Source organism: Trichosurus vulpecula, chromosome 1, assembly GCF_011100635.1.
Source record: "Trichosurus vulpecula isolate mTriVul1 chromosome 1, mTriVul1.pri, whole genome shotgun sequence".
Lineage (NCBI taxonomy): Eukaryota > Metazoa > Chordata > Mammalia > Diprotodontia > Phalangeridae > Trichosurus > Trichosurus vulpecula.
Genome location: NC_050573.1, coordinates 80,455,489 through 80,473,833, shown reverse-complemented (window position 1 = coordinate 80,473,833; position 18,345 = coordinate 80,455,489). Strand labels below are relative to the sequence as shown.

The following is an 18,345-nucleotide window of genomic DNA, read 5'->3' as shown; positions in this document are numbered from 1 at the left end:
AACTTAACCCTGTTACAAATAATGCTTCCTGGTAGTTTTAAATACTTTTTATTAATTTAAGGAAAAATCCATTTATATCTATACTTTCAAGTGCTTTTAACAGAATTGATTGTTGAGCTTTATCAAGAGATTTTTTCTGCATCTGTTGACATAATCATATGATTTTTAAACTTTTATTATCGATGCAATGGATTATGTTACTAGTTTTCCTCATGTTAAGCCATCCCAGCATTCCTAGTATAAACCACACTTGAGCATCACATATAATATTTGTGATATATTGTTGCAATCTTTTAGCTACTATTTTATTTAGGGTTTTTGTATCCTTAAAGATATTGGTTTATAATTTTATTTTTTTACTCTTCCTGGTTTAGGTGTCAGTATCATATTTGTTTCATAAAAGAAGTTTGGTAAGACCCTCTGCTTATTATTCCAAATAATTTAATTAATTATTTTCAAAAAAATCAAGATTATTTTAAAAAATCATTCTGTTATATTAGAAAAAATAATAACAATTCATTGGAAAGAACAGAAAGTTAAGAATATCAAAGGAACTAATGAAAAAAGATGTAAAGGAAGGTTTAGAATATCAGATCTTATAAGGCAGTAATTATCAAAACTATCTGATACAGGCTAAGAAATAGAAAGGTAGTTCAATGGAGTGGAATAAACATATAATTTACAGCCATAAGTAAGTATAATAACCTTATATTTGAGAAGTGTAAAGACTTAAAATTTTGGGTTAAGAATTCATTATTTGGTAAAAAAAACTGTTGGGAAAGCTGGAAAGCAATATGGCAGAAATTGAGCATAGACCAATATCTTACACTATTACCAAGATAAATTCAAAATGAATATATGATCTAGGTATAAAGAGAGATATTACAAGAAAATTAGAACATGAAACATATTACCAATCAGACTTATGGATAGGTGAACAATTTATGAATAAACAAGAGATAGTAAGCAAAGTAAAGTATAAAATGGATATTTTTGATTATATTAAATTAAAAAGGTTTTGTAGAAATAAAACAAATGTAGCCAAGATCTGAAGGAAACCAGAAAATTTTTGGGGGAAATTTTATAGGTAGTTTCTCAGAAAAAGGTGTCATATCTCAAATACTTAAAGAATTTTGTCTAATCTGCAAGAATATGAATCATTCCTCAACTGATAAATGGGTCAAAGGATATGAATAGGCAGTTTTCCAATGAAGAAATCAAAACAATTCATAGTCATCTGAAAAAATACTCTAAATCATAATTGATTAGATAAATGCAAATTAAAAGATGTCATTTTACACCTATCAGATTGACTTATATGATTGAAGGGAAAAGGACAAATGTAGGGGATGTAGAAAAATTGGGACACTAATTCATTGTTGGTGGAACTGTGAAATGATCCAACCATTTTGGAGAGCAATCTGGAATTATGCCCAAAGAGTTATTCAACTGCCTATACATTTTGATCCAGCAATACCACTAGTACATCTATTTCCAAAGATGATTAGGGAAAAAGGAAAAGGACCTATATGTTCTTAAATATTTATAGTAGCTCTCTTTGTGGTGGCAAAGAACTGGAAATTGAGGGGATGCCTGTCAATTGGGGAATGGCTTAACAAACTGTGGTGTATAATTGTGATTGAATACTACTGTACTATAAGAAATGATGGGGATACCCTTTGACTCTGGGTGTCAGTATAAAATAACTGATATAATGATAAAAAACATAATTAGGAGATATAAAGTGATGGTTCTGGAAGAAGAGGTAAGGAGGTAGTAGAAAAGGGTAAATTACATCACATGAAGAGGCACAAAAACATAGTAGAGGGAAAGAAGGAAGGAAGAAGAGTAGTATATGAGCTTTACTCTCATCAGATTTGGTTCAAGAAGAGAATAACATACTTTGATAAGTATAGGAATCAAACTTCTCCTACAGTCAGTAGGAGGGGAAAGGGGAAAGAAATGGGGGGGTGGTCAGAAGGGAGGGAAGAAGTAGCAAGGGGAAAAGGGTAAGATAAGGGAGGGGAATCAAGAGGGAGGGTAAATTGAGAAAGGTGGTGGTCAAAAGCAAAACTCTTTTGAGGAGTGGAAGGGAGAAGGGAGAAATAAAAGCATAAACAGGGTGGGGGAATAGGATGGAGAAAAAGACACAACTTGTAATCATAAGTATGAATGTAAATGGGATGAACTCTCCCTTAAAACAGAGGCAGATAGCAGAATGGATTAAAAACCATTATCCTACAATATGTTGTTTACAAGAAACACATTTGAAATGGAGGGATACACACAGGGTAAAAGTAAAAGACTAGAGTAGAATATATTGTGCTTCAGCTCAAGTGTAAAAAAGCAAGAGTAGGGGCATCTAGGTGGCACAATGAGTAGAGCACCAGCCCTGGAGTCAGGAGGACCTGACTTCAAATCTGGCCTCAGATAGTTGACACACTTACTAGCTGTGTGACCTTGGGCAATTCACTTAACCCCAATTGCCTTGCCTTCCCTCTTCAAAAGCAAACAAACAAACAAAAGCAAGAGTGGCAATCCTAATCTCAGACAAAGCAAAAGCAAAGATAAATCTAATTAAAAGAGATAAGGAAGGACACTATGTCCTCCTAAAGGGCTCCATAAGCAATGAAGCAATATCATTATTTAACATATATGCACCAAGTGGTATAGCATGCAAATTCTTAGAGGAGAAGTTAAGGGAGTTACAGGAAGAAATAGACAGCAAAACCATACTAGTGGGGGACTTCGGCCTCCCCCCATCTGAACTTGATAAATCTAACTTCAAAATAAACAAGAAAGAAGTTAAGGAGGTGAATAGAATTTTAGAAAAGGCAGATATGATAGACATCTGGAGAAAACTGAATGGGGATAAAAAGGAATATACTTTTTTCTCAGTGTTACATGGCACATACTCAAAAATTGACCATGTACTAGGGCATAAAAATCTTACAATCCAGTGCAGAAAGGCAGAAACAGTCAATGCATCCTTCTCAGATCATGATGCAATAAAAATTACTTGTAATAAAGGACCATGGAAAGATAACTAAAAATTATTGGAAACTAAATAATCTAATCCTAAAGAATGAGTAGGTCAAAGAACAAATCATAGAAACAATTAATAACTTCATTCAAGAGAATAACAATAATGAGAAAACATACCAAAACTCATGGGATGCAGCAAAAGCAGTTCTTAGGGGGAGCTTTATATCTCTAAATGTTTACTTGAATAAAATAGATAAAAAGGAGATCAATGAAATGGACATGCAACTGAAAAAGCTAGAAAAAGAACAAATTGAAAATCCCCAATTAGATACCAAATTAGAAATACTGAAAATCAAAGGAGAGATTAATAAAATTAGAATCAAGAAAACTATTGAACTAATAAACAAAACTAAGAGCTGGTTTTATGAAAAAAAAAACAATAAAATTGATAAACCCTTAGTCAATTTGATAAAAAAAAGAAGAAACACAAATTACCAGTATCAAATATGAAAAGGGTGAATTCACCTCCAATGAAGAGGAAATTAAAACAATAATTAGGAATTATTTTGTCCAATTGTATGCCCATAAATTTGACAACCTTAGGGAAATGGATGACTATTTACAAAAATACAAATTGCCCAGGTTAACAGAAGAGGAAGTAAATTACCTAAATAACCCCATCTAAGAAAAAAAATTGAGCAAGCCATCAATGAACTCCCTAGGAAAAAATTTCCAGGGCCAGATGTTTTTACATGTGAATTCTATCAAACATTTAAAGAACAATTAATTCCCATAGACTATTTGGGAAAATAGGTAAAGAAGGAGTCCTGCCAAATTCTTTTTATGACACAAATATGGTACTAATACCTAAATCAGGAAGAGTCAAAGCAGAGAAAGAAAATTATTGACCAATTTCCCTAATGAATATTGATGCAAAACTTTTAAATAAAATATCAGGAACTTATCAGGAGAATAATACACTATGACCAGGTAGGATTTATTCCAGGAATGCAAGGCTGGTTCAATATTAGGAAAACTATTAGCATTATTGATCATATCAATACAACACCCATTCCTATTAAAAACACTAGAATGCATAGGAATAAATGGAGTCTTCCTTAAAATTATAAGTAGCATCTACCTAAAACCATCAGCAAGCATTATATGTAATGGGGATAAGCTAGATGCATTCCCAATAAGATCCCGGATGAAACAACGATGTCCATTATCACCCCTATTATTCAATTTGGTACTATAAATGTTAACTTTAGCATTAAGAGAAGAAAAAGAAATTGAAGGAATTAGAATAGGCAAAGAAGAAACTAAATTATCACTTTTTGCAGATGACATAATGATTTACTTAGAGAATCCTAGAGAATCAAGTAAAAAACTACTTGAAATAATAAAAAACTTTAACAAATTTGCAGGATATAAAATAAACCAACATAAATCCTCAGGATTCCTATATATTATTAACAAAGCCCAACAGCAAGAGGTAGAAAGAGAAATTCCATTTAAAGTTACTGTAGACACTATAAAATATTTGGGGGTCTACCTGCCAAGACAAACCCAAGAACTATATGAACACAATTATAAAACACTTTTCACACAAATAAAATCAGCTCTAAATAAATGGAATAACATCAGTTGTTCATGGTTAGGCCAAGCTAATATAATAAAAATGACAATTTTACCTAAATTAATTTACTTACTCAGTGCCACACCAATCAAACTACCAAAAATTATTTTATAGAGCTGGATAAAATAATAAAAAAATTCATCTGGAAGAACAGAAAGTCCAGAGTATCAAGGGAATTAATGAAAAGAAATGTTAGGGAAGGTGGCCTAACCATATCAGATATCAAACTGTACTATAAAGGAGCAGTCATCAAAACTACCTGGTACTGGCTAAGAAACAGAGTGGTGGATCAGTGGAATAGGTTAGGTATGCAAGACACAGTAGTCAATGACTATAGCAATGTACTCTTTGATAAACCCAAAGAATCCAGCTTCTGTGCTAAGAGTTCACTATTCCACAAAAACTGCTGGGAAAATTGGAAAATGGTATGGCAGAAACCAGACGTAGACCAATATCTTACACCATATACCAAAATAAAGTCAAAATTTGTTCATGATTTAGGAATAAAGGCTGATACTATAAGCATTTTGGGAGAGCATAGAATAGTTTACCTATCAGATCAATGGGAAAGGGAAGAATTCATGACCCAACAAGAGATAGAGAGCATTACAAAATGCAAAATGGATAATTTTGATTATGTTAAACTGAAAAATTTTTGTATAAACAAAGTCAAAGAAGACTTCTAAAACTCTTCAGATATATATGTTGTTTCCTCTTCAATCCAGATGAAATTAAGCCTCTGATATTACCAGTCCTCCACGCCCCCCCCGCTTCCTCTATATTAGATCTTCATTTAATGCCCTGTTTTTATGAGCTAATTTCTCCTTTTAACCTTTTCCTGCCCAATTTTGTTTTTTAGAATCACTTCATCATATACAACTCAGCCCCAACCTTTCTTTCAAACTACCTTAGTAATGACAACTGTTTTAAGAATATTATTACTACTAATAATAACAAATAATTACTAATATTAATAGCATCTTCATATATCATAAATAAACAATTCAACCTTAATCAGGGTCTTATAATTTGTATTTAATGATTTCCTTATATAGATAAGGGAGAGACTTTCGGGGAGTAGGGCAAAATAAAGAATAAGAGGGTAAGAGGAGAAGATAAGGTAACAGGGATAGGATGAAAAGAGAGGTTGAGAAGGAAAATAGTGAGTAAAAATAAGATGGAGGCAAGTTCACAAATAGCAATTACAACTTTGAATGCAAATAGAAAACAAACTGGGGAATGGCTGAACAAGTTGTGGTATATAATTGTGATGGAATACTACAGTGCTATAAGAAAGGATGAGCTCAATGATTTTAGAAAAGTATGTTATGAATTCCATGAAATAATGAAGAGCAAAATGAGCAGAATCAAAAGAATATCGTATACAGTAATAGTAATATTCTTTTAAGAATGATTTTGAACAAATAAGTTGTCTATTATAAATATACAAATGTTTCCAACATTTTCATCAGTGCATGGAGTACAGTATGAGATAGCTTACAACCAGTAATAGAAATGGTGGCTAGGAAAATAGTATCATCAGAATGGATTTGGGTCTTAGTGAGAGCCAGATGTTGTAGGGAAGAAAAGGAAAAGGTTTAAATGAAATTGTGTTTGTTAATTATGGAGCAAGCATCTTAGAGAGCACAGTGGAAACATCTGGTAGATCTTGGTTAGGACATTTAGGAGTTAGTTTTGAAGACAACAGGAGTAAAAGAGACAGCAGTAAAGGATGGAGAACAGAGTTTGTATATTGACAAACAGGATTTCAGAATCACTCCACTGGATAGAGAGAGAAGGTGGGATGATGCTAATCACTGAAAAATGTGTCCAAGCCAAATATCAGTGGAGAGAGTTCTGCTGGGGCAGAGAGATGATTTCATATAAGATCATTCGTCTAAGACCAACCTTATAACAGGTGGAGAGATTCAATCCTGAGATGATCAGGAGGGCTACCTTAGAGCAGGCATGACCAGGAGAAGGTGTGACCTGGGGGATTCTAGACAGGAGGTTAGAGTTGGAAATATGAGGTTGATGTGATCTGAGAAAATCCTCTGGAGCACTGGTGAAGGCTCTAGGGAGAAGAGTAAGGCCACAGATTCGGTTCTGGGTTCAAGGCTGATACAGGACATTTTGGGTAGGCTTTGGCATCAGGTAGCCCTGAATGGGATTGATAGAAGTCACTGACAACCATCACACTGATGATTCCCTATGTCCTTTTCATAACTGTTGATGCCCTGTGTCCTAGTCATAGCCAATGATCTCCAATGTTATCATCAATCACAGTCTTTCTGTGTCCCTGTCAGAGATACTGATCGCAATTAGTCATTGGCTTCCTGTTTCCTTGTCACAATGTTCCCACTCTCTCTGTCATAGTCATTTACCAGCACATGCCCAAATTCCCATCAATCAATAATGTCTCCCCCTTCCTATGTATTCTCCAAGGTTTGATGGAGATTCTCAGTCTTTCAGGCTCCCTTCTCTCCAGTTTTGTGATTACCTTCATTCTCCTCCTCAAGAAGCCAACATTGGCCTCAGGTAAGAGTATTTACTTCTCTTTGACTCTCAGGGGTGAGGAGTGAGGTTCTAAACACTAAGGGTTGACCATATAGAAATTTTATCCCACCCTAGTACCCTCCTAAACCATTCCCTAATGCTTTCCTAGTCTCTTCATGAGATTTTCTCAGTTTTTCCCTTTTCTTTTTCCTATGGTCTTCTCATTGTCCTTATATACTGTCCCCTCTTTTAGTTGCTTCCTTAATATTTTCCCCATCCTCCCTCACTCTCTCCTTTCATTTTCCCCTCTCCCCATGCCATTTTAGTGTTCTGTCCTTCACACCCTTCTTGCATAAACCTTGTATATCTTTCCACCTTCTGCTGTTCTTTTCTCTGACCCTCTGTCTCTTCTTCCTGCCTGATTGAATAGGACAGTTCTCAGTGATTGGACCTGCAAGACCCATCAAGACCCCACTTGGGGGAGAGGCAGAGTTACCATGTTACCTGTCCCCACCTCAGAGTGCTCAGCACATGGAGGTGGTCTGGTTGCAATCCACTCGAGTGGTACATCTCTATCATGATGGGGAGGATCAGTTTGGAGACCAGACCCCTGATTACCGAGGGAGGACAGAACTAGTGAGAGATGGTATCACAAATGGGAATGTCACCCTGAAGATACGAGATGTAAGACTCTTAGATTCAGGAAGGTACAAGTGTCTCTTTGAGGACGGTTTTCACCAAGAGGAAGCTTATGTGGAGCTGAAGGTCTTAGGTGAGGAGCTGGGGCCTGGAATGGGCATGTTCATACACATGTATGGGGGAGGAGAGATGTCTTTTTCAGCTCTGTCATTAAGAGAATCACAGGATATCCTACTTGGAAGTGAACTCAAACATTTCTTAACAAGAAACCTCTTTCTACTTCTCCTATATCCTTGGCCCCTAATCTGGGACCTAGTACATGGAAGATGCTTAATGAATGATTGTTGAATTTGATAGAGTTTTTGGTCTTTGCTCAAAGACGTCTAATGAGAAGTCCTTTTGCTTTCTTGGGGGAGGTGGCCCTCTCCAGTTCTGGATAAATTTAGTCATTAAGAATTTTTTGCTGATGTCAAGCTTAACTCATCCTCTCTGAAGCTTTCATCCATTGTTACTCTAATTCTGTTCCAGAGGCACAAGTGGAACAAGTTAATTCCATTTTCCATTTGTACTATCTTTGCAAACCTGGACAAATCATTTTGCTTTTTTCTGTCTCAGTTTCCTCATCTGTAATAAGAGAGGGTTGGGCTTGACAGTTGTATTTGTCTCTTTTAGGTTTAAAGCTATGATCTTATGATAAGTATGAAGTGATTTTCTCATCTTACTCTTCCAGAGTAAGGCTAGCTACATCTCCTCTCAGGCAACTAGGAGGAACAACGGGGTTACCCTTCTCTAATGCTTTTAGAACCACCATCTTATTGTGTTTCCTCCATTGTTAACTGCCAGTGACTTATTAGGACCCCAGTTCTATTTAGCCAATTAATGTCAATTAACTTTTACAAAGGAATATTTACTAAAATATTGAAAGAACAGAATTACAAATATTTCCTCTTTTGGGCACACTCTTCCTGATACCACCCCAGTCCCTGGGAATTGTAAGGAGAGTAGGCTCAAACCAATGGAAATTTCTACATAGCATGGATCCAAATGTGACTTAGCCTATGAAAGGATGTCTGCTCCCATGCTTCTACTGTACTGAGTTCTTTAGGTTCCTTGGGACTTTGCTTTTCACTGTCTGGCTACTAGCAGATCCTTGCAAGGACTCCAACCCCCAGATACTCTGATGGTGTCTTTTGAAGCTCACAAGGTTATATCCATTTTAAAGACTCTTTACCTGAAAGCAGGGAAAGTGCCTACACTAGAGACAGAAGTAACAGCATGGCCATGTCTTCTCAGCTTCAAGTTGGCTCTGGGTGAAAGGCACTTCAAAGTCCCTCTTCCCATCCAGAGACCCACCGAAGCTAGGTTTCATAGCAGCTTGTCTTCTCTGAACACCAAATTCAGAGAAGCAAGTTTAGGCTTGGTGTATGGAAAAACTGCCCAACCAATGCCAAATAGGGCAATACCAAAGTAAAAGAGGCCCCCGTAGGAGTTACTTAGCTACCCTTCCTTGTGCGACTTAAATCAAAGGCTGGAAGATCACTTGTAGGGAGAGACTCAAGACAGAGTCTGATTAAAGTGTGTGTTGAACAAGATGGGCCTCTGAGTTTCCTTCCAAATCTCAGATCCTGTGAGTATAACATCCATTCAAAAGTACATAAAACTGGTCCTCAATTTTACTTATACTTACTGGTACAATAAGTGCAGCCTAATGATGTATCTCACAAATAAGTGGGGCTAAAACCAGGTGATGTGGCCTGAGCTGGGGATGGAGAAAGGAGATATGGGTACAGAGATGTCATTGGTGGAAGGGGGAGGAGTGTCTGCTGTGGGGTGTAAAGTTGGAGTAGGGAGCAGCAGGGGTCAGGGGGACCCAGAATTTGACCATAGAGATGACCTCGCCTTCTGCTCAGTGGGGGTGTGAGGGTGGGAGGTAGGGAGCAAAGATTGGTGCATTACTTCTCTGATTCTGAGACTTATGTGCAATTGCGTTTTAGGTCAAGAACTTGAGTCACACATTATGCCACCAATTTACTTTTTGTTCCTCCTTATGATTTGTGTGGTGATATATTTATCAGTTTCATTGTGGATGCTGCAATTCCAAGGTAATTATGAGGGGAAACTGGGGCAAAGGCTTCCTATCCGGCTCATTAGGCATTTTGGAACCCAGAGTCTTGGGAAGCTGACTTTTTACCTTCTCCACGTTTACTTGCAAAGGGTTATACTTTGTCCACCCAGGACACTCTACATTTCATGTTCTTCAATAATACCCATAGAACCCTGCTCCTCCCAACTACCTTTGTAGTTATGTGACCACATGAATTCTCCCTCTCATCCCATCCCCTACTCTACATTTTTGGAGGCCCTCTGAGAAGGACTGCTCCTGTGTATCCATGGCTTTCTTTCCCCAACCATTCATTCATCATATGTTGGTCAACTGGACATGTCGAAGTAAGTACTAGGCTTCATGGGATTAAAAAAATTATTTCATTCCTCTCCCTCAGTTGCAATTCATGCCCCTGGGTAGGGTAGGCAATGTAAGGGTCTAAATAAAGATCATCTTTGACTTTTAAAGCAATTGAAAATAGTTTAAATTAACCAGCATTTTTAAGAACTGACTTATGCTTTGCTTTGAAGTATGGGCTGAAAAAAGAAGTTGACATTTTCATAACTTGATTCTCTCCCTTGGTAACTCAGGAACTTGTCCTTGCTCTCATAGAGCTAACAATCTCTGTGAGAGTGAGTCATGGATACAAAACTGAGATAAGTATAAAGGGAAGATCTGGGTAATATATTGTGAGAAATCTGAAGAGGGAGAAATAAATTTTACCTGGTGATAGGAAGGGGTGAAGAAAGGTTTCAATGAGAAGGAGAATGGACTTAGATAGGAGTGGAGGTCCCTTGGGAATGAAGCAAGGAAAGGGGAGAGGACAGAGTGAAGAGGAAAGACAGAGACTAGTACAGTTTCTATAAAATTTAACCTACTTGAATTAGCTAATCAAGAAATAAGTATTTATTAAGTACCTACCATAGGCTTGGCATTATACTAGGTACTGGGGATACAAAGATAAATAAGGAATATCCTTGCCCTCAAAGAGCTTACATTCTCTCAGGGGAGACAAAGTGCATAAACCTAACAAATGAATACAAGATAATTAGGGAGGGGAGGTACCAGCATCTGGTTAGATGACATTTGGAAAGATGGGGTGTGGATGGTGGCAGTTGAGCTAATATTTGAAAAAAAACTAAGGATTATAAAAAGTAAAATTTAGGAGTGCATTTCAGGGAAAGGTGACAGCCTGTACAAATGCATTGAGTTGGAAAATGGACTGGGCGGGGGACAGCAGGAAGGAGACCATAGAAGACCTTAGAATGTTTGAAGAGAAATCATGCACCATACAGCTCTAAATGTAGGGCCAGGTTGTAAAAAAGTTTAATGCCAAACAAAAGAGTTTATATTTGACCCTAAATGGAATAGGGAGTCACTAGGGTTTGTTGTACAGAAGAGAGGCATAGTTAGATTTGTGCTTTAGCAAAATCACTTTGGCACCTTAGTGGATAATGGATTGGAGAGGAGAGACCTTTGAAGCAAGGAGATTAATTGACAGGTCATTGTAATAATCCAAGCAAGAACTGAGTAAGGCCTTTATTAGATGGTGGCCATGTGAGCAGAGAAGGAGACTAATAATGTGATGTGTTGGAATTAAAATTAACAAGATTTGGCAACTGATTGCATATATGGGGTGAGGGAGAGTAAGGGACCATAGTTTACATTACAATCTTGAATCTGTGTGACAGGAAGAATCGAAGTATTCTTGAGAGGATTAGGGTAGTTTGAAAGAGAGTTGTATTTTGAGGGTTAGACAATGATTTAATGTTTAGCTGGTTAACTATAAAGTCAACATTAGGAACAGAAGAAAGGGAAGTCATGTCAGAGATGATAATCTAGAAAAAGTGTTAAGGGGTGAAAAGATGAGAGGTCATGGTGAAGAAAAAGATTAGATTTAGAAGGAACAAGGCACAGGGAAAAATAGTATGAATAGAAATTTGCAGGTGATGGGAAAATCAAGGGTGTGACTATGTGATATTTATCTGGTAGAGTTGGAGTGGAAGACTAAACCTTGGGACCTGAAGAGTTTAAAAAATTGAGAAGCTAATGTGTTTGAAGGAAAATCAACACAGATGTAGACATGTCCTTGTATGACAAGAGTTGCAGTAGAAAGAAATACTGTGATCTAGGTACTTTCTCATTGAGAAAGGAAGAATGATCTGGAGGCCAATAGGAAACTGTTGACTAATTGGGTTGTGTATTCAGATAGAGTGAGCCTCAAAGGAAGAGTGATAGCAAGAGAGTTAGAGTGTGGATGTAGCGATTGAAGTGAATGGCTTTCTGAGTCTCTCTCAAAGACATGACTCCCTATACCCTCTGGGGTCAAATATAAACTCCTTTGTTTTGTATTAAACCCCTTTTCAACCTGGCCTCACGTTTAGAGCCATATTGTATGTGACAAATATTGGAAAAGACATCCAAAGGATAAAGTATCCTTGAGGGGCAGCCAAGTCTCACTGAGTGCCAGAAGATGGAAGGAATAAGAGAGAGAAAGATAAAAAATGAAAATTTTCTGAATTAATTAAGGAGCAAGAAGCAAGAAAGAGATTCAAAATGAAGAAACACTTGTTACTAAGGAGCAGAAATTCCAAAGGGCACAATGGAAGGGGGAACGGACCACTTGTATTATATGAAGTTCAGTTTGGGTGCCACAGGGACCATGTTTCATCTATCATCCTAGGTTGGTGTAGCTGCTAAGGATGATGTATCCATGTGTGCAACCAAATTGTACTTGAAGCTTGCTATGGGGAGGGGACAGCAGAGAAAACAAAATCATAGTCATGCTCTCGGGATGGGGGGCTTCTTTCAGTATATTTTCGCAGGTCCAGACCCTGGATGGGTGAGATTAGTGGGGTTCTGATTCTGACTTGTGCATTTGAAATTGAAATGTGTATTTTTTACTTGTGGACACGGCACAGATGCAGAGGTAAGAAGGGAGTGGGGACCAAGGTGATAGAATCATGGGATGATAATAACGTTTCAATTGTGCAATCCCTAAGCAGCTTGGAATCTGAGTGTACCTCAGTCTTTGTGCAATCCTTACCCCTCCTTGTTCAGTATAACCTGATCTGTATTTGCTCCTCAGCCCCCAAACATAAGTATTTCTCACCTGTGTAGTCCTCAGCCTGTGTATTGCCCTGACCCCTGATTGGGCTCCAATGTAAGCACTGCTCCAATTCCTTTGTGTCCCCGAATTCATATGCAGCCATCCTTCTGAGTGTGCCTGAATTCTGAGTGTGACTCATTTTCTTTGCAGCCCAGACCCTGAATTTCCCCTCACTCTTTTTAAAAACTGATCAAAGTACCCTGGTCTCCACATAGTCTTGACCCCCTAAGTGTGGCTAGTCCCTGTGTAACCTTGAGTGCTAGACTGATTCTCTGCCATCTTCTATGTCCTTACCCAAAGTATTGAGGCCTGGGACCCTGCTGAGTATGAATTAACTAAGATAGAGAGAGTGTGGCACATAAGGTACGTTTGTATTCTGTACGGAGAGGCCTGAGGGCTCAGGGCTGCCAAGGGACCAGAGACAGATAGTCCCAGCCCTCCTTACCCAGGAGAGCTGTGAAGGGATATTTTATTGATGCTCATTGGTCCTTTCTCATACGCAGGTTTTTTTTTTGATGAAACATCATTTTTGAAAGAATGGAAATTTGCAATAGCAATCATTTTGCTGGTGATTACAAAGATGACTCCCATTGTACTTCAAATAAAATACTTCTGTCAACAATTCCACCATCACCACAGCATCTAAGCAGTCAGTCCCCAGAGCTGACAATAAGGTAATTTCAGGTTGGGTGTGCATTTTACTCAATAAGAGGTAGGGTTATTTTTTTTAATTTTTTTTGCTTTTTTGGCAGGGCAATCGGGGTTAAGTGACTTGCCCAAGGTCACACAGCTAGTACATGTGTCAAGTGTCTGAGGCCAGATTTGAAATCGGGGTTAAGTGACTTGCCCAAGGTCACACAGCTAGTACATGTGTCAAGTGTCTGAGGCCAGATTTGAACTCAGGTCCTCCTGACTCCAGGGCCGGTGCTCTACTCACTGCACCACCTAGCTGCCCCCAGTAGGGTTATTTTTGCAGCAAACTAGTGAGGAACAAACCAAGGGACACGAATTCTGAGTTGAGGGTGGTGCAGGAGTGGAAGAGGATAAAAGGAAAGAGGAGACTCATAACAATGAGCTTGGTGGGAGGCTTGGGAGTATGAGACAGGCTGAGGAAGGCAGTGGGCCTGACTCAGACTGGGCTGGGAGGAGGACAGTATCAAGGAAGTTAGACACTATTCTCCTGCTTTTCTTTCCATTCTCCTCCCCTCCTTATCAACTCACTCACATGCCTGTTGCTATCTTCTTCTTAGCCCCTACCTCACATAATAAAGTGGCCTTTTCCTCGCCAAGGTCAATTCCTCTTCATTCATCAATGATTCCTTTCCATCCTGTCTCATCCAGTATATTACCTCCTATGATTGCCATTCTCTCACTTATCTTCAATCTTTCTCTGCCTATTGGCTGCTTCCCTACAGCCTGCAATCATGCTCATGTCTCCCCTATCCTTAAAAAAATTGTCACTTAATCCGTCCATCCCTTTAGTAATTGTTCCATATCTTTCCTTCCTTTTGTCACTAAAATCCTTGAGAAGATCACCTACAAGAGGTGCCTCCACATCTTTTCCTTTCACTCTCTTCTTACCTCTACAATCTGGTTTCTTATTTTATGATTCAACTGAAACTACTTATTCTAAAGTTACCAAAACTTTTTCAATTGACAAATCCAATAACTTTTTTTTTTCAATTCGCATCCATCTTAAACTTGTGGCAGCCTTTGAGACTACCACTCAGCCTCTTCTCCTTGATACTCTATTCTTTCTACATTTTCAGGATAGTACTCTTTCTTGGTTCTCCTCTTACCTATCAGAATGCTTCTTCTCAGTTCTTGTTGCTGGATCTTCATTCAGGCTATGCCCAACAACTATGGGTTATCCCACGGGGTTCTGTTCTGATCCCTTGGCCTTTTCTTTTTCCTCTTTACTATTTCACTTGATGATCTCATCAGCAACTATGGATTCAATTACCATCTCTATGCTAATGATTCTCAAATCTACTTATCCAGTCCTAATCCCAGTTCCTCATCTCCAATAATCTATTGGACATCTGAAATGTGTATGTCCTATAACCATCTTAGTTTTAACATGTCCAAAATTTAACTCACTATCTTTGCCCCCAAATCATTCCTTCTTCCTATCTTCCCTATTACTGTACAAGATTCCACCTTCTTCCTAGTCATTCAGCCTCACAAACTAAGTGTCATCCTCATCTCTTTTCTCTCTCTCATCCCTCTAACTGCCAACATATCTGATTTGTTGCCAAGGCTTGCCTACTTCACATTTGTAACATCTATGCTATATAACCCCTTCACTTCTTTAACAATGCCACTCTGGAACATGTCTTAATTGGGATTATTTGAATAGCCTGATTGGTCTCCTTGCTACAACACTTTCCCCCCACTCCAGTCCATCTTCCAAGCAGCACGCAAAGTGATCTTCCTAAAGTATAGTCAGTCACGGGTCTTGAGGACAATTTATTGTCTTTCAGGGGATAGATAGGTTTCATAATATGCTGGTTGATCTTATATATATTGTTGACCTCAGGTGCCCAAGATAGGTCAGACTCTGTTTTTTTGGTTGGCTTTTCCAAAGATATGGGGTTTAAAAAAAAAGGAAAAACAGGAATCAGATGTAACTACCTATTTACACTAAAACATAGGCACATTCTAGTATGGTTTCATTTATGTCAAGAAAGGCAGAATACTTTGACCTTCTCTGCATCAGATAAAAGGAAATTTGAGAGGGAGAGCACTAAGCATTAGAGGGCATCAGAGAAGTGTCACAGAGAGTTGATACTTGAGCTGAGCCTTAAAGAAAGACAAGAATTCTGAGAGGCATAGAGGAGAAAAGGGTGCATTTGAACCAAAAGGGACAGATTGAGTAAAGTCATGGCAATGGGAGAGGCACTGTCAGGCTCAGAGAGCAGGTGGTAGTCCAGTTTGACTGGAATATGGAGAAGAAGTATATAAAAGACTGTGAGATCCATAATATTCACTTGCCTGAGGATTGCCTTTTCTCTGCACATCTATTGTGTTTTCTATTCCTAACTAATACTCCTTCTTCCTCCCCCCTCTAGGTAACTTTCATTCAGATTTGTGCTTCCTATTTATTTCAGCCATTTCTATAACATTAGCCAACAGCCAGGCAACAGGGATCCTTTGCGTTCCCCACCTCCTATCATATAGCATGCTCAGTAATTATTCCTGTTTCTAGGTGACTACAAGGAAGTTTTAGAAGTAGTGCTACATCAGGCTATGTTGAGTCATCACTGAAAGGCTTGCAATGGTAGATGAGGATGAGAGTCCTCTGACTGTTGAGTCAGAAGAGCTCATCACTCATCAGATGAACAAAAGCAAGCTAATGATCTCCCTGACTCTCTTCCATTCCAGTTTTGAAGCATGAGCACTGTTTCATTTTGTATTGGGAAAGTCAGATTGGGAAAGAGGTGATTGCCTATTTCCCACCCAGCCTCCATGATCACAGGGATCATATGGCCATTTCTACATCTTTTATGTTTATTCTTTTTTCAGGCCAACAAATTTCCCATGTTGTACTTGTCAAGGGCTCCTACATCCAAAGTCTCAAAGAAAAATATGAATTGGTCCCAGGCCATGGAAGAGCTCAAAAGGATTTTTAAATCAAATAAAAGAGGTAGAGGAAATATTGGGAAGAGAAATGAGAGTGATGCAAGAAAATAATGAAAAGAGTCAACAGCTTGGTAAGGAGGCACACACACACACACAAATACTGAATAGCATCCAAACAAGAGAATAGGCCAAATGATAAAAGAGGCACAAAAATCCAATGGAGAGAAGAATGCCTTGAAAAGAAGAATTGGTCATATGGAAAAAAAGAGGTACAAAAATTCATTGAAGAGAAGAACTCCTTAAAAAGCAGAATTGGCCAATTGGCAGAGGAGGTAGGAAAGGTCAATGAAGAAAATAATTCTTTAAAAATTACAGTTGGGGAAGTGGGTGCTAATGACTTTATGCCACATCAAGAAACAGTAAAACAAAATCAAAACAATGGAAAAATAGAAGAAAATATGAAATATCTCATTGGTAAAACAACTGACCTAGAAAATAGATCCAGTAGAGATAATTTAAGAATTATTGGACTACCCAAAAACCATGATAAAAAAGAGCCTAGATATTATCTTTCAAGAAACTATCAAAGAAAACTGCCTTGATATTCTAAATCAGAGGGGAAAAAAGAAATTGAAAGAATCCCCCAATCACCACCTGGAAGAGATTGCAAAATGAAAGCTCCCAGGAACATTAAGACAAATTGCAAAGCTCCCATGTCAGAGAGGAAATATTGCAAACAGACAAAAAGAAACAATTCAAATATTGTGGAATCACAGTCAGGATAACAGAAGATTTAGCAGTTTTTACATTAAAGGCTCAGATCATTAGGAATATGATATTCTGATGGGCAAAAGATCTAGGATTACAATAAAGAATCACCTACTCAGCAAAATTGAGCATCACCATTCAGGGAGGAAAAAAAGACATCAAATGAAATGGAGGACTTTCAAGCATTCCTGTTGAAAAGACCAGAGCTGAATTGAAAATTTGACTTTCAAATACAAGACTCAAAAGAAGTATAAAAATGTAAACACAGGAAAGAGAAATAATGAGGGATTCAGTAAGGTTGAACTGTTTACATTACTACAGGGAAAAATGATATTTGTGACTCCTAAAAACTTTCTCATTATTAAGGCAGTTAGAATGAGTATACATAGACAGAGGTCACTGGTGTGATTTGAATATGATGCAATGATTGTCTAAAAAAATAAAATTAAGGGGTTAGAAAGAAGAACACATTGAGAGAAGAAGAAAGGCAGATGTAGAATGGAAGAATTTTCTGATATAAAAGAATCCAGAAAGAGATTTCACAGTGGAGAGAAATATAGGGGAAGGAGGAGAGCATGTTAACCTTACTCTCATTGGAATTGGCTCAAAGAGGGAGTAACATATACACTCAGTTTGCTGTGGAAATCTATTTTAAAGGAAGGTAGAGGGGGAAAGGGATAAGATAAGTGGTTGGGCTGATAAAAGGGAGGGCAGATTGGGGGAGGTAAAAGTCAGAAGTAAATCATTTTTGAGAATGGACAGAGTGAAAGGAGAGAGAATAGAATAAACAGGGGGAAGGTAGGTTGGAGGGAAATATATAGTTGGTAATCATTACTGTGAAAAAAATTTACAGCAAGATTCTTGGACAAAGACCTCATTTCGCAAATATATAGGAAACTGAGTTAAATTTATAGAAATAAGAGCCATTACTCAACAGATAAATGGTCAAAGGATATGTAAGGCAGTTTTCAAAGTAATCAAAGCTATCTATAGTCATATGAAAAAATGCTTAACATCATTTTT

General features: G+C 37.9%; 1 protein-coding gene across 1 annotated transcript; it reads left to right on the top strand.

Annotated features, from left to right (window-relative positions):
• Nucleotides 1–7,074: 7,074 nt before the first annotated feature.
• LOC118833658 (myelin-oligodendrocyte glycoprotein-like) lies at nt 7,075–16,239 on the top strand. The gene is made up of 4 exons (XM_036741035.1): nt 7,075–7,162; nt 7,551–7,892; nt 12,676–12,792; nt 16,181–16,239. Exons 1-4 carry the CDS (start codon nt 7,075–7,077, stop codon nt 16,237–16,239), a joined length of 606 nt encoding a protein of 201 aa, XP_036596930.1.
• Nucleotides 16,240–18,345: the final 2,106 nt, after the last annotated feature.

Bases quoted from the DNA above. Each gene is read 5' to 3' on its own strand.
- LOC118833658 (XM_036741035.1), top strand. From the start codon at position 7,075: ATGGAGATTCTCAGTCTTTCAGGCTCCCTTCTCTCCAGTTTTGTGATT. The intron at 7,163-7,550 runs GTAAGAGTATTT...CTGATTGAATAG, and splicing joins GAAGCCAACATTGGCCTCAG to GACAGTTCTCAGTGATTGGA. The intron at 12,793-16,180 runs GTAAGAAGGGAG...TCCTGTTTCTAG, and splicing joins GACACGGCACAGATGCAGAG to GTGACTACAAGGAAGTTTTA.